The sequence below is a fragment of the Macadamia integrifolia genome, chromosome 1 (assembly GCF_013358625.1).
Source record: "Macadamia integrifolia cultivar HAES 741 chromosome 1, SCU_Mint_v3, whole genome shotgun sequence".
Classification (NCBI taxonomy): domain Eukaryota; kingdom Viridiplantae; phylum Streptophyta; class Magnoliopsida; order Proteales; family Proteaceae; genus Macadamia; species Macadamia integrifolia.
Window position 1 is genome coordinate 10,735,263 of NC_056557.1, and position 2,090 is coordinate 10,737,352.

At 33.8% G+C, this 2,090-nt stretch overlaps 1 protein-coding gene across 1 annotated transcript in view; it reads right to left on the minus strand.

The window, feature by feature from the left end:
- Window positions 1-1,637: 1,637 nt before the first annotated feature.
- The window catches only part of LOC122061896 (coumarin 8-geranyltransferase 1, chloroplastic-like), a 5,034-nt gene continuing 4,581 nt past the window's right edge, over window positions 1,638-2,090 (minus strand). Inside the window, exon 10 of the mRNA XM_042625465.1 lies at window positions 1,638-1,718. Within this exon, the coding sequence (XP_042481399.1) occupies window positions 1,638-1,718 (81 nt within the window). The remainder of the gene's footprint in view (window positions 1,719-2,090) is intronic.

Consider the following 2,090-nt stretch of genomic DNA (forward strand, 5'->3'; position numbering starts at 1 on the left):
TAAAATAACTTCCATATTTTGGAAATATTTTTTATCATTGCATTAAATAACTTTTGAGAACAAAACAAGTGAAAATAAAAAGAAGATGCAAATTCTAAACACACATATAGGGGTATCATTCAAACACCCCTTTTTTTTTTTTTTTTTTTTTTTGGCATTACCATTGTAACAAAGGTCTGTTATTTTTTCAAATGTCACAAAGCATCAATTCTGCCATATGCAGCAGCTATAGGGGGTGTCTATAGGAATGATCAAGGTCGCTTTTTATGGGGTTTTTCTTCATATATTGGATCCTCTTTTGCCTATATTGCTGAAGCTCTTGCTATTAGAAAGGCTCTATCAATTGCCGTTGAGAAGGGTATGCAGAACATTATCATAGAAGTGACAACCTTATGATAGTTTCTATATTGAACATGTAGTCTTCATCCTGCCCGTGGCGTATCTCTCTTATTTTAGATGACTATTTCACTGATGCAACAATTCAACTCGGTGTCTTTTCGTCACACTTATCATGAAAGCAATGCTATTGCAAATGCCCTTGCCTCTTTTGGAGTTAAGAACCATTTTACTATTGTTTGGCAAACTTCTCCTCCATCTTTCTTATCTTCTCTTTTACTTGCTGACTTGGTGGGAGTTCCACAAGTTCTTTTTGTAAACTGTTTGACTGATAATTTAATATAAGTTCCTTTATTACCAAAGAAAAAAGCATATGATATGTCTATTTTGACCATTGGATAGAGAGGGTACGGACTAGATTTTTTTCGCTAGAAATTCTCAGACTTTATTAAAAATAAAAGAAAAGATGATACATCAAAAAATAGCAATGAGAAAATCATCACACAGATTGCAGAGATCAGACACTAATCCCACTCCTCCACCTTCAGTGTCTACAGTATCATGTTCAATTTCCTTTCTTATACGGGGTAAGGACTAGATTAGCATATATCAAATTTCTAAATCTACTTTAATCAAATGCCCCTTTTGTATTAGCACACATATTGTACATGTACATGATTAGTACCATAGACATTATTGTGCACTCTTCCGACTCCAAGTGGAAACATACAGTTTAGATAGTAATATAAAAAAGAAAAAAAAGAAAAAAGAAGAAGAAATCTCATATGTGTTTTGTGATTTTTGTAAACTTCAACCTCCACCATTACATGTATAACTATGAACTTGCATATAGTAATGTTAACTTACTTAAAATGTGAGGAAATATAGCAATGATAGTGAAGTTGGTGAGCAACGAACTTGGTACGAGTCGTAAACTCAGACGTCCTAAGTTCGACTCCCACTAAGCACACATTGAGCCACTCACACAAGGTGTTTAGTGCTCTTCATTGCACCACGATATGACCCAATCCATGCGATTGTGGGGTCAATATGGGCCCACGGGACTAATCAGGCCTTCGGCCTGGATACCCATCGTTAGCAAAAAAAAAAAGAAAAAATGAAGAGGATAATTAAATCATTAATTGAGCATGAGGAAAGTGAAGAAAATAAAAACTCATTTATTTAGCATGAGGATGGAGAAGGAGATAACTAAATATCATTAGTATTAGATAACTAAACTCACTAATTGAACATAATGATAGGAACTCCTTTTATATACGAATGGAAATGGAGTGAAGTTTTCACTTAACTCTTTCTTTGCCAAGTTTGGTGCTAAAGGTGATAATGCCACATTCATTATCTCCATCCACATCTGGTATATCCTGTCAATTGCCACAGAATTATTGACACAAAAGAAGAAATTATCCTTTAATTTTAGCCATTTAAAATATTCAATAATAGAATAATGATCAAATCCTCTCATTAATAAGCAACACTTGAAAAAAAAAAAAAAAAAAAACACCATAAAGTCTCCGCTATCATCACAAAAATTCTCATTGAGGTCATCACAAAAAATCACTTTGTTTTCTCTTACTTATCTCATGGAAATGCCAACAAATGTGCCTATTGGTGGTTAACTTTTGATTTAAGCAAAGCTATAATGAATTGGGAGGGGAGTACCCACCTTTTATCACTTCTATTATTGAGGAGGTACTTGTTATAGTTGCTTAATGTGTTTACCCTTTTCTTCCCCC